Below are 18,793 nucleotides of genomic sequence, written 5' to 3' on the forward strand. Positions count from 1 at the left end.
TGTCAACAGCCGCTTGAGGAACAATAGAGGAGCAATAGAGTAAAAGAGAAAGGCCCACCACCCCACGTGTGCCATGTCATGTAAATCAGGTGTTAAATGAGGTGAAAAGGAAACTGGAGTGCAACTGTGTTTTAGAGTGGGGTTTCAGTGAATCTATGTAAATTATGAAGGTTATCTGCAGCGCAGGAAAATTCTCAGCAACAAAAGAGGGATCGAATTAAGATCCTACATCTGTAAATCAAAGGTTTCACCACTTCTCCTCACTATACACAGAATGCAGTAATGAAAGTCAGTATAACGACTTATACGTCTCTGCACTTTTGTGTCTAGTGCATGTACTGTGTGGCCTATGCTCTGGCTCTTACAATCTTACCTTTCCAGTACAGTATAGACAGGTGTCAATAATGTAAATGTTAGATTTTCAACTCCTTATTGAATAAAGATACATAAAATAAGCAACACAGATGTACATGTAACAGATGTTAAATTAACCAAAGTTCTTTTTAATTTACATCTGAAAAACATTGGCTACAGGAACCATTTAAAAAAGTTGAACATGAATGTGTCAACCACAACGTTTATCATGTACATTAAAGAGCAGTGCCTCCCAAAGCAAGACATACAAATCCAAATAGTGCAACATTCTACTTTTTCTATCCTTTTTTTATATTTTCTTGAACAGCAAAAATGATTTCAGTTCAAATTCAAATACCTTAAAACGTATTTTATATTTAACCAAAGTTGACTGTGTTGCACCCCACACAGTCTACTCTACAATCCAAACTTAACATAGACGTAGGGTGAAAGTCCCCATTCAATTAAGAAAACCTATCACATCAAAGCATTGAGTGTGCCATGATCTAATCAATCACAATTTTTTCTTAATATACAAAAGGAAGCATTAATTGCTACAAATAATTACAAATTGTGTCGCCTAATCAAAAGTTAAATGAATGACTTTGCAAAGGTATTTCTGAGGCACAGACTTCAATGGTGAGACATTAATAAGTAGCACACACCCAACCCAAGACCAAGTTAACAGTTCTGAAATGTACAAGATATAACAATCCAATACAGGATTCTCAACAAACTAGACAAGATAACAAACGTCCAGGTAGCCCGTTGTGACTTTGCAGACAGGGTATGCCAATTTATGTATTTATTTATTTTGGTGTAAAGTACTTAGGTACTACTTTAAAAGTATTTTTATTTAAGTTGTTTTTTGGGGTATCTGTACTTTACTATTTATAATTTTGACTTCACTACATTCCTAAAGAAAATAACGTACTTTTTACTCCACACATTTTCCCTGACACCCAAAAGTACTCTTTACATTTTGAATGCTTAGCAGGACAGGAAAATGGTCCAATTCACGCACTTGAGAACGTTCCTGGTCAACCCTATTGCCTCTGATCTGGCGGACTCATAGAACACATGCTTTTGTTAATTATGTCTGAGTGTCGGAGTGTGCCCCTGGCTATCCATAAATTAAAAAACAACTAAATAGTGCTGTCTGGTTTGATTAATATAAGGAATTTTAAATGATTTATACTTTAAAAGTATATATATATTTTTAAATTAACTTTTGATACTTAAGTATATTTAAAATCAAATGCTTTTAGACTTCTACTCAAGTAGAATTTTACTGGGAGACTCAACTTTTACTTGAGTCATTTTCTATTAAGGTATCTTTACTTTTACTCAAGTATGACGATTGGGTACTTTTTCCACCACTGCTGTTTGCTCTTCTGGGGGACTGTGAGCCTCTTGTTTCACTCCACAATGCAGGTCTGTAGAATATAACCTTTGTCCCGATTTGGTCCCATTGTCAGAGGGGTCATTTGCAAGATGCTGGACTCGCAAGACCACTATAAACCATACGGTCTAAACCATATAGACCATTAGAAACTGGCCCAGTTGTCATGTAAAAAGGGGATTCGATTGCCTCTAGCTGTACTTTAGCCTAGTAGAATCCAAAAACATGCTACAAAGTTGAATGTTACGTAGTTGAATGTTACGTATTTGAATGTTACGTATTTGAATGTTACGTAGTTGAATGCTACGTGTTTGAAATCAACTACGTATGTTACGTAGTTGAACATGCAGGTTACGTATTTGAATCCGTAGGTTACATTGTTGAATCCTAAAACAGTATACTGCATTTTCTGGGGTTGACTAGTCTAAAAATATATCTACTGTATAATTGTGTACGATTTATCACTACTATAAAATAAATAAATAAAATGTTTATCTTCTAGTATAGTATTAATCTGTTTGGCCTCAAAAGTAATTTCATTAGATAAAAATGTGTCTGACATATTTGAACAAATCTAAGGCACAAAAATATCCTCTTGTCATGCTCTGCAAAAAAAGTGTGACTTTCTCGCATCAAGATATAAAAAAAGTGTTATGCAATGTTGCATCAGCCCTGTACTAAGAGGCATAACACCCCACAATGCACTGTTCATAGTGCTAACCTATCAAGCGCAGAGGTTGGTTATGTATATTTCCTATTCCAACACAGCAGTTCACTGTCTAACAGTGTTTCTACTATAAGCAGATAAAACACAAGTCAGCTATACCCTGACAAAAGTATAACATAATGTTGCGTAAAGATATTGTGTCAAAGAGAGTCCTGATTGATTCCTAATGTGTGTTTTTGTGCACGGGTAACTCTCTCCCAAGTGCAGCCATTGTGATGGATAAAGGCTGAGAGCAGGGTCTTTTCTTATTGGACAAGTCCAGGTAGTTCTTATTGGACAGTGTTCGTTACTGGACAAGTCCAGGTAGTCCTTTCCTCCCCTGTTTCAGTCTGTTTTCATCCATTTGAACACGACCCAGATGACTTGAGACAGTAGAACATTGCCACTGTGCTGGTACAATGTTTCTCTCTCCCTGAGCTCCCTCACTGCTCAGTGTTTTCCATGTCTTCAGACTTCTCCTGGTCTTTGTGGTCCTGCTCTGCTTCCTCCTCCTGGGGCTCGTCCTCCTCCTCCCCCCCGTTGACCTGGAACTTGTCATGTGTCCACTTGGGGCTGCTGTTGTTGTTGGTGTGGTTGTTGGGTGGGCCAACGCTGGCCTTCCGGATAATGAAACGGCCCCTGCTGCCACGGAGGAAGTTCCCCCGTCCTCGGTTGTCCACCCACTTCCTCTCGCCCTCCCTGTCATCATGCTGAAGGAGAAATGGAAAGACAGGAAAAGAGAGAAAGAGTTAATATCTTGAAGTGAGCTTGAAGGTAGTACCATTATTAGCAAGTTCAAAGAAGTTGTGAATTTGGTGAATTCACCGATTTGATTTGAGTAATGAATTCATTTGAGAATGGAATTTTATATATAGGCAAGAGGAAACAAAGATATAATTTATAATGGCATGGGTACAAACCTACCAAGTAGTATTTTCGGCTCTTGGGGGTGTACTCCGGGTCCCAGTCCTCATTCTTGGGGTGAACTGGTATGCCCATGTTAGGGGGATTACCGTTGGCATTGTTTCCCTGGTAATTTCCCCTGTTCCAGCCCCTTCCTCTTATTCTAAATTGCTGCAATATGAGTCAGACACAGAGAACCCAGATCATAAAAACAAGACAATTATTGCACAAATTAAAATAACTATCCATTAGTTTGATTTCCAGAAAAATCTTTCCAAGTGCAAAGCCAAAGAAGAAAATAAACTGCTATCATGGCATATTTTTCTATTCCAAATGTTTTTTTTTTCAGGTTAGTTGTGGTGGTACTTTGTCTTATTCTTTTAATGATTCTATTCTTTATCAGATCCTTTACTTTCCAAAATGAATATGAGTGCACGTCCATGAGCAGACTTACAAAGCCTCCGCGTCCTCGTCCCCTCTCCGTGGGGCCGCCATAGTCCCCCCGAGGCCCCAGCCTGGCCTTGTTAAAGCCCTCGTCTTTGAACTCAGGCTCCTTGTGGGGATAGTCTCCTCCCCTGTGAGATTCGGCAGATGAAGAGGAGGAGCGAGAGCGAGATTGCTTCTTCTTGTTTTTCCTGGAGGAAGAGCTTAAGGTTGAGGGACCAAAATAACTTTAAAAGTCAGTTTATTGTTAGCTCCATTGCGTGTCTTGTAAGACCCTGGCTAGTTGTAGATATGTACATGACTTGTAAAGTAAATGTAGTAAATGGAATGTAGTAAAGTGATAGTGTGATAGAGAAGTGGTTCTAAAACCTTTCAGGGACCATAAGACCTTTCACAATTTTGCTGTAGCTCTGAACTAACTCACCTGATTCACATAGTCAAAGGCTTGCTAATTAGTTGACAAGTTGAATCAGGTGTGCTTGCTATGTAATAAATCAAATACATGGAACTGTTGGGGGCTCCGATGAGAGGTTTGAGAACCACTGCTATAGAGTGTGAGTTGGTTGAACATACTTGGACTTCTTGTGGTGCTTGGAGGATTTCTCAACGGACCTCTCCCTGCTAGCCTCTGGGGAGTCTCCTGAATCTCTCCCCCCATCCTGTTTATAATCTCTCTCCCGGGTGGAATATTTTTTACGGCGCTCAATATCCAGACGAAGGTCCATTGAGTCACCCTTCATTTTTTTACCTTCGTCCTGTGCAGGTAAAAATAAAAACAACACGAGAACGTGGACATGCTATGGGTTAGCATTGAGAGGTGCTGTCAGTCTGCAATCTGTCTTGTTTGTACACTGCATGCGAGGGACCGGGAGAACTGTTAGAAGCACATAACTAACCAACAAACTCTGGGAACTGCCCGTTTAACGGCTGCTGTGTAACATTTGACCGGCATAAGTGAAAACAGACCATTCTGGAACTACACTGAACAAAAATCAAAACGCAACATGTAAAGTGTTGATCCCATGTTTCATGAGCTGAAATAAAATATCCCAGAAATCTTGTATACGCACAAATACGTATTCCTCTCCAATGTTTTGCACACATTTGTTTACATCCATGTTAGTGAGCATTTCTCCATTGCCAAGATAATCCATCCACCTGACAGGTGTGGCATATCAAGAAGTTGATTAAACAGCATGATCATTACACATGTGCACCTTGTGCTGGGGACAATAAAAGGCCATTCTAAATGTGCAGTTTTGTCACACAACACAATGCCACAGATATCTGAAGTTTTGATGGAGTATGCAATTGGCAGTCTGACTGCAGGAATGTCCACCATAGCTATTGCCAGAGAGAATGTTCATTTCTCTACCATAAGCCGTCTCCAACATCGTTTTAGAGAATTTGGCAGTACATCCAACCGGCTTCACAACCGCAGACCACGTGTAACAACGGCAGCCCAGGACTTCTACATTCGGCTTCTTCACCTGCGGGATCATCTGAGACCAGCCACCCGGACAGCTGATGAAACTGTGGGTTTGCACAACCAAAGAATGTCTTCACAAACTGTCAGAAAACATCTCAGGGAAGCTCATCTGCATGCTCGTCTTCCTCACCAGGGTCTTGACCTGACTGCAGTTCGGCGTCGTAACCGACTTCAGTGGGCAAATGCTCACCTTTGATGGCCACCGGCACGCTGGAGAATTGTGCTCTTCACGGATAAATCTCGGTTTCAACTGTACCGGGCAGATGGCAGAAGGCATGTATGGTGTCATGTGGACGAGTGGTTTGCTGATGTCAACGTTGTGAACAGATGGTGGTGGTGGGGTTATGGTATGGGCAGGCATAAGCTACAGACAATGAACACAACTGCATTTTATTTATGGCAATTTGAACGTACAGAGATACCACGATGAGGCTTTGAGGCCCATTGTCGTACAATTCATCCGCTACCATCACCTAATGTTTCAGCATAATAATGCACAGCCCCCTGTGGCAAGCATCCGTACACAATTCCCGGAAGCTGAAAATGTCCCAGTTCTTCCCTGGAAACCCATTTCATGAAGCTCCTGACGAACAGTTATTCTGTATATATAGTGTCTCTGTGACCAACAGATGCATATCTGTATTCCCAGTCATGTGAAATTCGTAGATTAGGGCCTAATTCATTTATTTCAATTGACTGATTTCCTTATATGAACTAGAACTCAGTAAAATCTACAAAATTGTTGCATGTTGCGTTTATATTTTTGTTCAGTGTACTTTCCCAGGTCTGCACAACACAATGTTGAACCTCTGCAACACAACTGGACATAATGCGGTTTGAAACTCCTGAAGGCTGAGTTCATTGACTCTCACGTTGTTTTATTCCCCTTAAAATGTTTCCGTTTTGAAGAGAGTTCAATTTAGCCATACTGCAAAATGGTCTCAGTCAGATGTCATCAAATGACCGAAGTTATAAGAAGGCCTAGAGACTGTATAAGCACTCTATAAGTACAACAGGTTTTGCTTTTGACTATATTTCCCCTTATTTGTTGAAGAAGAATACTTACTATGACATTTGTTTAGAGTCCTTTGAATGGCTTGGACACAGGAGCAATTGGCCGTTTCCATTTCTGACCCCTCATGTTTTTCGACTCAATGGCCTCAGGCAGGCTTGTACCCACAGTATAACCAAATCATCATATGTGGAGGGGGAGTATATAACACACAACAAATTGAATGTGCCTTGTTTTGCATTTGCTTTGCTTTTAGACGTTATGCATCTCCCTTCAAAGAAAAGCACAGGCTTAGACAGAGAACGCAGTCTAAAGGTGGAAGGCTGGCTCACTCGCTCGCTTGCTGTTGTCTCACTTTTCCCAAAATACTTCATATTTCAAAATGTTCAGTCACCTTGTAACTGCCATCCCCGGAGCTTTTCATCCCCTCAAACAGGTGAGAGTGTTTCTTAAAAGCACTGAGAGAAACATCAATTATCCTGCAAGAGAGAAATACACAAGGTCTAACTTTGCCACAGCTCAGGTGGCAAATATAACATAAGCAAGGGATTACTCTAAAACATTTTAGGTCAGTGCTGTTCAGATGAGGACTGAAATGACTGCAATGAATTACTCTTAGTTTCATGTCTGTGCTGCTCAGGTGAGAACTGAAATGAATTACTCCTAGTTTCACGTCTGTGCTGCTCAGGTGAGTACTGAAATGACTGCAAGGAATTATTCTTATTTTCAGTGATGATCAGATGAGGACTAAAATTAACTGTCTACGAGCAACGTATAGACCCGGATAACTCCAGGATATCACATAGCAAACAAGACCACCATTGAACGTGCACTGGATGACAAAATGTAAGATAAATACCTTTGCAAGCTTTGATAAAAACTAAAGGTGATGCCACAGCACACTGAAGGTGAGATGGTCACTCAGAAGGAGACTATACCTGTGTATCTCTGGGCTTTTTCTTGGCTTCATCATTTCCTTTTGTGCAGCTCTTCTTTGGTACATGGCAAATCGCTCATTTAGAGTAATTCCGTTGGATGGAAAGTGCTGTGCTGTAATCAACAGGAACCAGAACTTGTGTTACACAACAGATATGACCGTACATTGTGCCAATGCACTTTCCTATTACTTTAAATTCATAAGTTACGCATAGTGTTAGCTTGTGACCATAAAAACAATATTTTCAGCTGTATCAAAGGTTATATATATATTTTTTTTAACGTGAGTTTATTAGCCACAGAGTCATACAAGGTCTAATAACCATGCAAATGTTTCATAGCAATGAAAAACATTTTCGGAAAACTTCTCGAAACCAAATTCAATTAGATAACATTTGTGCCTGAAAAACGACTCCATGTTTTTTTGGTGTACAGCAATATTTTTCCATAATCATTCCCACACAGGATTGCAATGTGTGGCAGGGCTAGATAGGCATACTGGCCAAGCTATTTCACAAGCATTTGGCAACCCTTTTCAGTTTGACCTATCAAATGATATACTGTATAGGCTATATAAACCTTTTGATATCGCAATTGCACGTTAACTCGCACCTGTGTTAAAGCACAGCTAGCAGAGAGACTGGTCAGTTGCAAAGGATCAGGGGTGAGAGAAGTCAGTCACCTTTTATGTAGTGGACAATGGTGACAATGTGCTGTGCAAACAGCTCTGAGGGACTCCTTTGTAACTGTGTGGCCTGAATGTGCTGGAAGACAGAGCGAAACTCCTGCTCCTTTTTAGTAGGATGCACAAGATCCCGTGATAACCTTCGCTCACCAACCATAACACCAGAGGAGCTGGGGAAGAGACAAAACAACAACAAAAACATTTCATTTGATGTTTCACCTTTTCCCTTTATGGTGAAAATAAACAGAGAACAAAGAGAATGGGATCTTTCTCATGAGACTTTAATAAACAACACCTGAAAGATTTAATCGGGAGGAGTAATTTCATTATCTCAATTGTCATAGCACACATCTTTATTCATTTTGATAAAGCTCCTGGTTTCATAGAACTATGACTCAAAGAAGCTATAAAACATGGTCCAGGCCTGAGCCAGAGTGTGTCTCATGATTCATGGCTTCCTGCTAATGGAGATTGAAATCTATCCAAGGCGATAAGGCATCAGAGTCTCTATGTGAATCTATGTGATGATGGTGCATACTGCTTACCTTGCCACGTCATCTCTGAGAGAATCCATTCTGACACTGAACTCCGCTCTTCTTTTCCCAGAGGCCCTTGGGGGAGAGTCCTCCCGCCTGACTATGAACATCTCTCGGTCAGAGTTCCTCCGTGGTGCGGGTGTGGGGGACGGGCTGGAGGCTGCTTTCTCCTTCCTCCTGTCTTTGCTGACGTTCTCCGGGGAGAAGCCTCTGAGCATGCCCGCTATGGCCTCTCTCTTGGCCAAGGCCGCAGCTATGGCCGCAGCCTTCTCCTCCTTCCGGCTGCGGTAAATCTCCTCCGCCATGGCATCAAGATCATCGTCTTTGGCAGCCACCTGCAAGTAGGCCAGGTCCTCCCACTTGCCGAAGCGCTCCTCAAATAGCTCACGGGCCGAGAGGGTGACTTTGCTCTTGGGCTTGGGCGACTCGTCGTCCTCCCGGTCATGCTCTTTGCGGAGCACCTTGGGACGGGGCTTGGGTATCAACTCCTCTTCCTCCCCATCGCAGGAAAAGAAAGGGGAGGCTTTCAAGAAATGGTTCAACAACACGTTCCCTTCATCATCAAAGTCTTCCCTGTACTTGTACTTCTCATTCTCCCCTTTGTCGGGCTCTCTGTCAAAGATGCCCCCAGTGGCCTTCATGCCATTCCCTTTCTCCCACTCCACATCCCCACCATTGGTTTCCATCTCTCTGCCATTCTCCCAACCGGACTGCTTTTTCTTACGATTGTGCTCTTCCAAGAACCTAAACAATGGCGAAGAGAGAAAGAGAAACAACTGTGTTTAAATGCATCTTGAACAACAGTTCAGGTGAGTGCCCTGCAACTGTATTACAAAACAATGCGAAAGAAATAACGATGCTTGTCAATGGTGTAGGTAAAAATCCCACTTATTGTGGAAGACTTAGGGTAATGGATGATGAAGTTATAAACACAGAATATGACGGCCAGCAAAAGATCTCCCTTCTTCAAAGGCCCAGGCCATGAGGGATTTGTCATGGTTAGTGCAGCGTTGACTGGCCAAGAAAACACACATCTCAAAACTCCCAAGGGTCTGTAATGCCTTCTCAACTTACAAACTCCTGTTTCAGCATGCTATGACGACCACAACTTCCCCAAGGGCTTAGGGCCAAGAACAAATACCAGGGACAAATTATTCTATGTGGTGCATGACGCATTGGGAAAGAACCATGAATTCTAAATACAAATAAGAGACTCATACAATTGGCACATTACAACTATCTACTAACCTCACTAAATGAAAGGTTTTAAAAAATATGACAGATATTGCCTAGCCATGAAAAGGGTCTTTGACCAAAATGTTGACAATAATCGTGTGCTACAACGTGAACTTGGGGGCAGTAAATTCTTGCACCAAAAATGAGAAAAATATGGTAGTGCGTGTGTTAACCTTTCACTTCTAAAGATATTTCATAAGTGGCAAAGAGAAAAGGAGACAAATATTTGTATTACCTTTTGAACACTGAGGAGATAGCTGCTTTATCTCCTGCCAGGTTGTCGTCTTTAGAGAAGAAGCCAAAGCCAGAGAACACAGGTGTGGGGCTTTTCTGAGAAGGGCTTTTGGTGGAAGGTGAACTGTCCACCGTCTGTATCTGCCATGAGGGGGCACCATTGTAATTGGGGCCATTAGCATTAGTGCTTTTAGGAGAGGGACTAGACTGGGTCGAAGCTGGAGCGCCCTGACCAATGATAACAGCTGAGCGCACCTGAGGACTTGACCCCTTTGGGCTGCTGCTGTGATCCGTCACGCCCTGCCAGTCAGCCTTAGGCTTGTCCCCACTGGCGCCCCCATCAGGCCCTGCAGACCCCCCTGTGATCTCCACGGGCTCACCATGTCCTCCTCCTCCTCCTCCTCCTTTCTTCTGGACCTCCTTGGAGGCAGAACGCTCCTCCTTGACATCCTTAGAGTTCTGCGTAGTCGACCCAGAGCCTGACCTACGTGTGGGAGAGGAGGAATGTGAGGAAGAGGAGCGGTGGGAGCGCCGGGATCGGGGCGAGGAAGAGCGGTCCGAGTACTTGGAGTGGCTGTGGGAATGAGGGCTACCAGAGCGCTTTTTAGGGGTACGGGATCGTCCCCGTCTCGGGCTGTGGGGTTGTTGCTGCTGCTGTTGTTGTTGCTGCTGTTGTTGGGGGTGCTGTTGTTGGGGGTGCTGCCTGTAGTTCTGCCAGTTATTGGGGCGGTAGTTGTTATAGCCGCGTCCCCCACCCCTCTGGAAGCGTCCCCGTGGGAAGTAGCCACGCCCTCGGCCTCTGAAGTAGTAGGGCCTCCGGAAGCCTCGATGGTAGCCCCGGAACTCGCGGTTATTATTCTGGTACTCCCTTGGGTAGTTCCGCTCTCGGTTATTGTGGGATGGAGAACGAGATCTGGAGCGCGAGCGAGTGCGGGACCTAGAGCTATGAAAGTGGGAGAAAGAGAGAAGGCAGAAGGGATAGAGAGATGAAAGGGAGGGAAGACGAAGAGAAGATGACTGATTACACCTTCCTTTGTATAAATATCGTTAGAAAAAAGTACTTTGAGGAATAAAGTGTGCAATGCTGTTTTTCTCAAGACTATAAACAACCTTATAGCCTGAGCAATACATTTGTTTGTGTTGCTTAAGAAAGTGATGCTGTTCTCCTTCCAAGACCTTTGAAACAATTAGGCCAACACATTTTGTTTTCAAGTTCACATTGGGTCTACAGCTTAAAAAATAATCAAGTGCCTGCTGGTTACAGAAAAAAAAAAAGTGACAGATACTCATGTACTTAGTAGTTTTGTTTCTGTAAAGTACATCATAATCCCATGTACATGGCACACTGTGACGCATCTGTGTGCATCTGACAAATATATTAACAGAGGGAGCAAACCACATCTTAAAATGTAACTGCTGGGAAGTGGGAATACATGGGTGCACAATGGAGCAATGGAGAAAAACAGACTTCTCGATTCGTCTAGAGACATGGCTGTGAGGTCTACCCAGTCCACATGGTGGCTCCATAGCACCATGGACACTAAAGCATAACAGAAGTAGCCTTCAGTACCACTAGACACGTTTCTACAGTTCCTATAAACAATCTATCGCCTCTGTAAGTACTAAGATTTAGTTGACACATTTGGTCCATCTTAGCTACAGTAAAGAAAACAATCTCATTTAAAGAGGATGCATCTGAGACTACTCCTATATCAGCACGATCCGACAATAAATAGCCTGGTAAATAGTCAGAATCCTTTGATAATAATATGAGTTAAAAGTCATTCAAATCCCAAACTGCTCAGCAGCTTTGCACTGCAGTCAATATCCCTACGCAGGCAAAGATGGATAACTTGCACAAATAACAATGAGAAATTCAAACTACAGTCAGCATTACAGAGAAATACCTAAAATTACATCACTTAGACTAAAAGCACTCAAAATCGAAAAAGAAAACCACCATTGACAGAACAATCTAGTACTCCTAAGTAAGACCCATCTGGAAACCTTTGAAGAAAATAAAGCCCTGCAGTACTACTCACCCAGTGTGTTTTTTCATTGGAATAAAGAGTGAGTAGAAAAGGTAGTGCACCGAGCAGCATGGCACACTCACATTGAAAGCAAGACACTCTGCATCTCTTATGCTGAGCACTAGTGGAAAGAGGCAGTCACATGGGCCATATGGGAAAAATGTCTACTCTAATCCTTCTAAGCAAAAGGAGTGGGCTTGGCTTGCCAATTACCCTGGCTGGCCAGCCTGCCCAGAAACCTAGGCTAAAAGAAGAAATTCAGTCAGCCAGCTACTATATACAGGGATTTAGGACAGCTAAAATCACAATTTTATGATGGAAATGGTAAATTTCACTTGAAATGCTAAAGATCTGTGGGTAAATGCAGTAATTTTGATGAAGGAACATTTCACGGAATGCTTACATCTAAAATAAGTCATGCTTGTACTGCGAGAGGGTTACATTTCATACACTGTAAACAGTGATAGGCCAATCCAGGTCCAGCATTGACTTGCAGGTTCAAGCCATCTCTTTTCTGAACTCACAGAACTCAAGACCATGGCTTAATAGTGCCATGCAGCGCCACTCCACAGAGAAGAGCTGCCATGCATTTTAGACTCCACAAAACAATTCTGCCAGCAGCAAGAGTGGCCGGTGGCATCACACTCAAACAGGTTTCCCTTTCAAATGAATAACATTGCAGCCGACTGACAGATTCATTTCCATTTAGGGCTACCCATCCTAGTTAAAGCACTAGGTAGATGTTGAACATGTAGCCTATTAGGGAATGCCAATATCGTAGTAAGGGAAAAGGGGATACCTAGTCAGTTATACTGAATGCATTCAACTGAAATGTGTCTTCCGCATTTAACCCAACCCCTCCGAATCAGAGAGGTGCGAGTGATGCAAATAATTCTGAAATGTTTCTAGTGCAAGTCAAAGGTCTGTGTAGTAGTGGGAGAGCTCATAACAATAACCAAGAACCAAGTCTCACTGAGGCAAGTGTGCCATCACAGCACCAGAGCTCTTTCCCACACACATCAATTTCCTTTGTATAAAGTACACCAGACCCTGGGTAAGGCCAGTAGAAAGCCGTTGTCGCTCTGCAGTTAATATGAGCGCCAACTCACCATAAAGCACAGGAAATGCATGGGTTGAGGCAGGAAATCAAAAGGTGTATGCTTCAGCACCACTGCAACCCCTTCCAAGCACACTCAAATATTACACCATGAACATCGGCAGAAAGAATGTGGTGTCAGCTATGACATGACACCTTGACTGTAACGTGTCCACTGAGAGTCGGGAAGCAAGATCAGGGAGTGAGTGTTTTAATAAATAATCAAATAAACAAACCAACAAACACGAAACACAAACAACGCACCATCATGAAACAGAGTCAATAACACCTGAGGAAAGAACCAAGGGGAGTGACAGATATAGGGAAGATAATCAAGGAGGTGATGGAGCCCAGGTGAGTGTATTTTGGTTATTGAACTACAGTAAGTGAAGTGGATTTACACCCATTAACAGAATTGCGTTAAAGGAATTTCATCGTGGGTCTCTGATCTGACCTACACATAAATGCATAACTATGGATATGAATGTCATTCTCTTCATGGTGATGTATCCTGAATAGGTACACAAAGGTAGAAATATGCAATATCCTCCTTTGCATATTTGGATATTATTTTTAATGAGCTCCGCCACCAAACAAGACCCTATTTGGTTGGTCCGGACCAAATCTGAACCAATCATTGACATCTATGTTTCACAAGTTTGGACATCAAAGTACAGCACAGTAGAGCTCAGTAGAGTATAGTAGAGTACAGCACAGCACAGTAGAGTAGAATTCAGTGCAGTACAGTAGAGTTCAGTAGAGTAGAGTATATTAAAGTAGAGTAGAATTTAGTAAAGTAAAGTATAATTCAGTTCAGAACAGTATTCGGAACTGTACAGTTCAGTACAATTTATTTGTATTTATTTATTTCACCTTTATTTAACCAGGTAGGCAAGTTGAGAACAAGTTCTCATTTACAATTGCGACCTGGTGTAACGATCGTCTGGAAGATGGGACCAAGATGCAGCGTGGTAAGTGGTCATAATTATATTTAATGAAACACTTTAAAACAAACAAGAAAACGAAAGCCAACAGTTCTGCCAGGTGAACACACACAAGACAGAAAACAACTACCCACAAAACCCCAAAGGAAAACAGGCTGCCTAAGTATGACTCCCAATCAGCGACAATGGTCTACTTCTTCAGACAGCCGTTACACCTGGCCAAGATAAAGCAAACAGTTCGACAACATACAACAACACAGAGTTACACATGGAGTAAAACAAACATACAGTCAATAATACAGTAGAAAAATAAGTCTATATACAATGTGAGCAAATGAGGTGAGATAAGGGAGGTAAAGGCAAAAAGGCCATGGTGGCAAAGTAAATACAATATAGCAAGTAAAACACTGGAATGGTAGATTTGTAGTAGAAGAAAGTGCAAAGTAGAAATAATGGGGTGCAAAGGAGCAAAATAAATAAATAAATAAATACAGTAGGGGAAGAGGTAGTTGTTTGGGCTAAATTATAGATGGGCTATGTACAGGTGCAGTGATCTGTGAGCTGCTCTGACACCTGGTGCTTAAAGCTAGTGAGGGAGATAAGTGTTTCATTCCAGTCATTGGCAGCAGAGAACTGGAAGGAGAGACGGACAAAGGAGGAATTGGCTTTGGGGGTGACCAGAGAGATATACCTGCTGGAGCGCGTGCTACAGGTGGGTGCTGCTATGGTGACCAGTGAGCGGAGATAAGGGGGGACTTTACCTAGCAGGGTCTTGTAGATGACCTGGAGCCAGTGGGTTTGGCGACGAGTATGAAGCGAGGGCCAGCCAACGAGAGCGTACAGGTCGCAGTGGTGGGTAGTATATGGGGCTTTGGTGACAAAACGGCACTGTCATAGACTGCATCCAGTTTGTTGAGTAGGGTATTGGAGGCTATTTTGTAAATGACATCGCCGAAGTCGAGGATCGGGAGGATGGTCAGTTTTACGATGGTATGTTTGGCAGCATGAGTGAAGGATGAATTGTTGTGAAATAGGAAGCCAATTCTAGATTTAACTTTGGATTGGAGATGTTTGATGTGAGTCTGGAAGGAGAGTTTACAGTCTAACCAGACACCTAGGTATTTGTAGTTGTCCACATATTCTAAGTCAGAGCCGTCCAGAGTAGTGATGCTGGACGGGCGGGCAGGTGCAGGCAGCGATCGGTTGAAGAGCATGCATTTAGTTTTACTTGTATTTAAGAGCAGTTGGAGGCCACGGAAGGAGAGTTGTATGGCATTGAAGCTCGTCTGGAGGGTATACATTATAGTGTACTCAACTCTAGTGTGGTCTACTGTGTACTGTACTGAACTCTACTCCACTCTATTCTTGAGTACTGAACTATACACTGCTTTTCTTTACTTTTCTGCACTCTACTGTGCTCTACTGTACTGTACTGTAATGTACTGTGCGTTCCAATTTTGTGTAACACAGATATTTATGATTGGTTCAGATTTGGTCCAGTCTGGGCCAAATGAAGGATGATGCTGCTGGTTACAGTAAATGGAAAGAGAGGGGGCTCATGGGTAGGTGTCAGTAAGAGCAGTGAGAGGTGACATTAATTGGAGGTAGAGGAGAGAGAGAGGGACGGAGGGGTTGTCTGTGTCATGTCCTGACCAGTAAAGGGGTTATTTGTAATTAGAGTTTGGTCAGGACGTGGCAGGGGGTATTTGTTTTATATGGTTTTGAGTGTGTGTTTATGTAGAGGGGCATTTGATTTATGTTTCCGGGGTTTTTGGTTTAGTTCTATGTTGTATAGTTCTATGTCTGTTTCTAGGGTGTTTATTTCTATGTTTAGTAATTGGGATTGGGGCCTTCAATTGGAGGCAGCTGGTTATCGTGCCTCTGATTGAAGGTCCTATAATTAGGAGTATGTTTGTTTTGGGAATTGTGGGAGGTTGTTTTGCACTGCTAGGGTTAGCCTGCAAACTGTTATGTTGTCGTCCGGTTTCTTGTTTTCTTGTTTTTGTGAAGTGTTCGTGGTTATTTAAAATAAACGTCAGAATGAGCACTCAACCCGCTGTGCCTTGGTCCAATTCATACGACGGCCGTTACAGAACCTCCCACCAACAACGGACCAAGCAGCGGGCCCAGGAGGAGCAAGGATCCTGGGCCAGGGAAAGAAGGGAGCAGCACCTGGAGTGGAGAAAGCAGTGCGCTCGGGAGGTGATGGCATCCTGGTCGCTGGAGGTATTAGAGGCAAGGATAGACTGGACGTGGAAACAACTACTGGACCATTGTGACAGCCTGCCTGGGAAGCAGGTAGAGGAGAGGCACCCCCAATAATTATTTTGGGGGGGGCACACGGGTAGTTTGGCTGGGCCAGGGTTAAGCCCCAAGCCAACTCCCCGTGCTTATTGGAGGCAGCTTATTACTGGTCAGGTCCCGTGCTTTGGAGTGATGCGCACGGCGTTGAGGCCAAGTATTCACAGGCCAGTGTGCGCAGTGCCAGCTCCCCGCATTTGCCAGGGGGAAGCGGGCATCTAGCCAGTAAGGGTGGAGCCAGTACTGCGCTCAAGACCGCCAGTGCGTCTTCACGGCCCAGTGTATCCTGTTCCCGCTCCTCGCACTAGCCTTGAGGTGCATGTCTCCAGTCTGATACCTCCAGTACCAGCCCCACGCACTAGGCTTCCAGTGCATCAGCCCAGTCCAGTACGTCCTGTTCCTGTTCCTCGCACTAGCCCTGTGGTGCGTGTGCTTAGTCTGGCGCGCACTAAGCCAGCCCCACGCATCAGGCCTCCAGTGCACCAGGCCTCCAGTGCGTCAGCCCAGTCCCGAGCTTCCGGCGACAGTGCCTCGTCCAGAGTGTCCGGCGACAGTGCCTCGTCCAGAGTGTCCGGCGACAGTGCCTCGTCCAGAGTGTCCGGCGACAGTGCCTCGTCCAGAATGTCCGGCGACAGTGCCTCGTCCAGAATGTCCGGCGACAGTGCCTCGTCCAGAGTGTCCGGCGACAGTGCCTCGTCCAGAGTGTCCGGCGACAGTGCCTCGTCCAGAGTGTCCGGCGACAGTGCCCCGTCCAGAGCTTCTGGCGACAGTGCCCCGTCCAGAGCTTCCGGCGACAGTGCCCCGTAGAGAGACGGCCCACTGTCCTTAACCAAGAGAGATGGCCCACTGTCCGGAACCAAGAGAGACGGCCCACAGTCCGGAGCTCCCAGAGTTGCCCTACAGTCCGGAGCTCCCAGAGTCCAGTCCAGGGTCTACAGTGACAGGCTTCAGGCCGAGGTATTCAGTGGGGGTGGACTGGTCAAGTAGGGGACTAAGGCTTGAGCCTAAGCCACCTCCACTGTAGGAGGTTTGGGGAGGGGGGGGGGTGTAGCACGGGAGCCGTCGGTGACGGCAGCCACCCTCCCTTCCCTCCCTTTTAGTAAGGGGTTTATTTTTGTATTTATTTTTTGTCAGGTGCATCCGGGGTCTGCACCTTTGGGGGGGTACTGTCACGTCCTGACCAGTAAAGGGGTTATTTGTAATTAGAGTTTGGTCAGGACGTGGCAGGGGGTATTTGTTTTATATGGTTTTGAGTGTGTGTTTATGTAGAGGGGCGTTTGATTTATGTTTCCGGGGTTTATGGTTTAGTTCTATGTTGTATAGTTCTATGTCTGTTTCTAGGGGTGTTTATTTCTTTGTTTAGTAATTGGGATTGTGGCCTTCAATTGGAGGCAGCTGGTTATCGTTGCCTCTGATTGAAGGTCCTATAATTAGGAGTATGTTTGTTTTGGGAATTGTGGGAGGTTGTTTTGCACTGCTAGGGCTAGCCTGCAAACTGTTATGTTGTCGTCCGGTTTCTTGTTTTTGTGAAGTGTTCGTGGTTATTTAAAATAAACGTCAAAATGAGCACTCAACCCGCTGCGCCTTGGTCCAATTCATACGACGGCCGTTACAGTCCGACTCTTCACACTCTTGCTTTGACCACATGACGACAGAAATAGAAAGGAAACCGTTATCAGCTGAACATAACCATATTCCAGTGGAAGGAAGGACAGTAGCGGGTGACCCAACTGTGGTTTGTTACTACTATGATTTCCCATTTTAGCCTATTAAAATAGCAGAAATTCTGTTACCGATCTTTCTGAAATTCTGTTACCGATTTGGTAGCTGAATTACAAGTTTTATCCACTTAATAATTCATAAACAAAGTGTATATTAGTAAAAACACTAACTAATTGATAGGTCTACTTTTACTTGTTATTTCTGTGAACGTTCATTATCCTCTCTCCTCGTATTAGAAAATTTCTTAAAGATAGAGTATGTGGGATATTGGTAACAATTTTAAGCCACAAGGCAATGTTTCTTAACATGTTTTCTGCCTTCAGTAAGTTTAAGTGTTGATATTATTTGGCAGGGGTCTTCAACATTATTGTGTTTTTATGTATTTCTAATACCTTTTACGACTTTTTCTGGTAGATGTTTTATAAGACCCCTTTTCCATGTTTGACAAGAAATCAAAGCCTTCGCTTATTCCACCTTTAAATGACGTGCAGCTTATAAAGGCTTCATAAAGCCTTCATAAAGCGTTCATAAACACTACATAAATGTGTTACAAATAATCTATGTCATGCCTTATAAAGGGTTCATAAATGTGGCATAGCTATGTGACATAACCACCAATGTCAAATGTGACATAACCCCACTATGTCAAATATGACATAAACCTGTGCATTATAAAAGGTGGCATAAGCACTGCTTAATAAAGGCCTTATATATCATATTCAATTGCAGTACAAGTCAAGTCAAGCATCTTGGTAGAGCATTG

The 18,793-nt window shown here is 43.5% G+C and overlaps 1 protein-coding gene across 4 annotated transcripts in view; it reads right to left on the minus strand.

Moving 5' to 3' along the window:
• Window positions 1–1,495: 1,495 nt before the first annotated feature.
• Window positions 1,496–18,793, minus strand: part of LOC106605126 (thyroid hormone receptor-associated protein 3) — a 30,119-nt gene continuing 12,821 nt past the window's right edge. The window contains exons 1-10 of one of the 4 annotated variants that reach the window (XM_014200462.2): window positions 11,980–12,130; window positions 9,939–10,880; window positions 8,477–9,211; window positions 7,929–8,101; window positions 7,249–7,360; window positions 6,705–6,789; window positions 4,383–4,564; window positions 3,820–4,012; window positions 3,387–3,536; window positions 1,496–3,172 (exon numbers count right to left, since the gene is read on the minus strand). In XM_014200462.2, the coding sequence (XP_014055937.1) occupies window positions 2,906–3,172; window positions 3,387–3,536; window positions 3,820–4,012; window positions 4,383–4,564; window positions 6,705–6,789; window positions 7,249–7,360; window positions 7,929–8,101; window positions 8,477–9,211; window positions 9,939–10,880; window positions 11,980–11,996 (2,856 nt within the window). In that variant the 5' untranslated portion in view covers window positions 11,997–12,130 and the 3' untranslated portion in view covers window positions 1,496–2,905. Of the gene's footprint in view, window positions 3,173–3,382; window positions 3,537–3,819; window positions 4,013–4,382; window positions 4,565–6,704; window positions 6,790–7,248; window positions 7,361–7,928; window positions 8,102–8,476; window positions 9,212–9,938; window positions 10,881–11,979; window positions 12,131–18,793 lie in introns of those variants that run through there. The other 3 variants (XM_014200459.2, XM_014200461.2, XM_014200463.2) reach the window with 3 other exon arrangements.

Source organism: Salmo salar, chromosome ssa05, assembly GCF_905237065.1.
Source record: "Salmo salar chromosome ssa05, Ssal_v3.1, whole genome shotgun sequence".
Classification (NCBI taxonomy): Eukaryota; Metazoa; Chordata; class Actinopteri; order Salmoniformes; family Salmonidae; genus Salmo; species Salmo salar.